This window comes from Terrapene carolina, unplaced genomic scaffold (genome assembly GCF_002925995.2).
Source record: "Terrapene carolina triunguis isolate 2854851 unplaced genomic scaffold, T_m_triunguis-2.0 Scaffold95, whole genome shotgun sequence".
NCBI classification, from domain to species: domain Eukaryota; kingdom Metazoa; phylum Chordata; order Testudines; family Emydidae; genus Terrapene; species Terrapene triunguis.
Genome location: NW_020664446.1, coordinates 4201480 through 4204024, shown reverse-complemented (window position 1 = coordinate 4204024; position 2545 = coordinate 4201480). Strand labels below are relative to the sequence as shown.

The 2545-nt window shown below is 54.1% G+C and overlaps 1 protein-coding gene across 1 annotated transcript in view; it reads left to right on the top strand.

The window, feature by feature from the left end:
• Nucleotides 1–784: 784 nt before the first annotated feature.
• LOC112123423 (steroid 17-alpha-hydroxylase/17,20 lyase) overlaps nucleotides 785–2545 on the top strand; it is a 40424-nt gene continuing 38663 nt past the window's right edge. Inside the window, exon 1 of the mRNA XM_029911362.1 lies at nucleotides 785–1158. Within this exon, the coding sequence (XP_029767222.1) occupies nucleotides 785–1158 (374 nt within the window). The remainder of the gene's footprint in view (nucleotides 1159–2545) is intronic.

The window sequence follows — 2545 nt, the reverse complement described above, 5'->3', positions numbered from 1 at the left end:
GACCGCCCCTCTACTGGATTTCCAACACCACTTCCTGCAGCACTTCAGGGCTCTTCCAGCAATGTACTGCTGACCTAGCCCGAGGCTGTTTAGCTCATGAGAGCTGCCCGGATTCCTGCCCAAGCAGACTGGTCCCCAGGGAGTCACTAAGGAAGGGCTCCTGATTATTAACAGCACTGGATTAGGACGCTGAAGGCCTGGGTTCAAGTCCCACCTTTGGCCAGTCTCTTACTCCTTGAATGGTCCCCATGTGTACAATGGGGATTGAAATCTTCCTTTGTCTAACTGGATTGTAAATGGTTAGGGGCCAGGATTGGCTTTCATTATGCAGCTGTACAGCACCTGCTCCAATGGGGCCACAATCTCACTTGGGGCCTCTAGCTGCCACCCTCCTGCACATAACAGTAAAATCTTGCCATGTGTCCTGGCAAAGGAAACGCTCCCTAGGTTTGCTCTGACCCCATGAGGCTCTGCTGATCCTCCCTGCCTGCCAAACCCACAACCCCTGTCGATATTGCTGGGGATTTTCTGGGATTTTTAGGAGCTGGCAAAGACCAGCTCAATTAGCCAAACGTACTAAAGACGGATTCTGCTCTCGCTGCGCTGGCAGCCGGGAGGCTGGCTGCATTCCAGCCCAAGTGAGTGGTTATCTTCCAAGCTATTGATAACACAGCCCTCTGCAAGGCAACAGGCAACCCCAAACCAAGGCAATGTCAGCGAAAGCCTTTATAAGGGACCGCGCCTCGCTCGCTCCGGGGAGAGCCGACAGCCACATCGAAGGACGATGGTCCCACTCCTGGGCGCGCTGCTCCTGGTGCTGGCACTCCTCTCCTTCTGGAGACTGGCAAAGGGGAAAGCAGAGCCCAGGCCCAAGTACCCTAGGAGCCTGCCCTCCCTGCCCATCATCGGGAGCTTGCTGCATCTGTCCGGTAACCCCCAGCTCCACCTCCTCTTCCACAGCCTGCAGAAGAAATACGGCAGCCTCTACTCCCTGAAGATGGGCTCCCACTACATGGTGGTGGTGAGCCACTACCTGCATGCCAAGGAGGTGCTGCTGAAGAAGGGAAAGACCTTTGCCGGCCGGCCCCACACCGTAAGTAACCCACACGGCCCTGTCCCTCTAGCTGCCCGGGAGAGAAAGGCAGCAAAGCCTAGTGAGTAGAGCACAGGGGTGGGAGACCTGGGTTCTATTCCCAGCCGGCTGGGGGGCCTTGGGCAAGGCACTTCCCCGCTCTGCGCCTCAGTTTCCCCATCTCTAAAAGCAGGGGAATAATACCCCACCTTGCGGCGCTTTAAGATCGTTGAATGACAGGTGCTAAACACACTAGGGCAGTGGGTCAAACCCTTTCCACTATGGTGACCCCACATTTCCCCTCCTTCCCATCTAGTCAGAGAGAAGGGGAGGAGTGACTGTGAGACCCATCCACCCCCTGACTCCCCGACCTGTTCATAGCCCCCAGCTTGAGGTCCCACACGGGGGGGGGAACCATGCTCCTGTTAACCCTTCAGCTGCTGTGCTGGAACTAAAGCCCCTTTATTCATGTAGGTGGCACCCTCGTGATAAAGGTGGCTGGTTCTCAGGGTACCCAGGCTCGTGAGTCACCTGGTTACCCCCCGACCTCCAGCATACAGGAATCCTGCTTGTGCTTAGCTGGAGGCCAGCTCCTAACACCACCAGCCTGTTAGCCAGCCAAGCACTCTCCTCCGGGCTAGGCCTTACTTTGCCTTGCAGGGCAACCACAGGTGCACCCCACTCCCCACGTCCCTTTGAAGTGTTGCCCTGGGCTAGCCAGCCCCTGACACTGGCTACGCTCAGAAATCCCAGGCTTGCTGTCCCCAAAGGCACAGACTATGCACCAGAGGGTCAAATTCAGCCCCAAACCAGCGCTTGATTTAACACCACAGCCCAGAACTATATTTATAATGAAAACACGACTAAGTTTATCAGAGTTTAGAGCTTCAGGAGCTGGTGAGTAAGGAACCTGGAAACAAAGGGTTACACGTCAAACAAAATAATACCCTGCTTTCCAGAGACTAAACAGAACTCACAGGTTCACCTCCTGCCTACAGCAGTTTCTCTCACCCCAAATTTTGACCAAGGCTGGTTGTGATCCGGTTTTCATGGGTACCAATGCACTGCCTGTTTACTTCCTAGGGGCAGGAGAAGGGGGTGTTAGGGTGACCAGACAGCAAATGTGAAAAATCGGGACGGGGATGGGGGGTAATAGGAGCCTATATAAGAAAAAGACCCCAAAATCAGGACTGTCCCTATAAAATCAGGACATCTGGTCACCCTAGGGGGTGTCCTCTTTGTCTTCTCCGTGCATCCCCAAAGTTTATTATCTGTCCTCAGAGGCAGTATCACCCCTCACCCCCACCTTCACTTGTTTTTTCTGTGTGCTCTTCCCTGTTGTGTTCGTGTCTCTCTGTTGACTTGGTATATCGATCTGCACCCATTGTGTTAGCTTCCTATGCTTTATTTACACGCTGACAGAGAAACAGGGGAACAAACATCCTTTCTCTGCCAGAAAACTTGTCTGGCCAA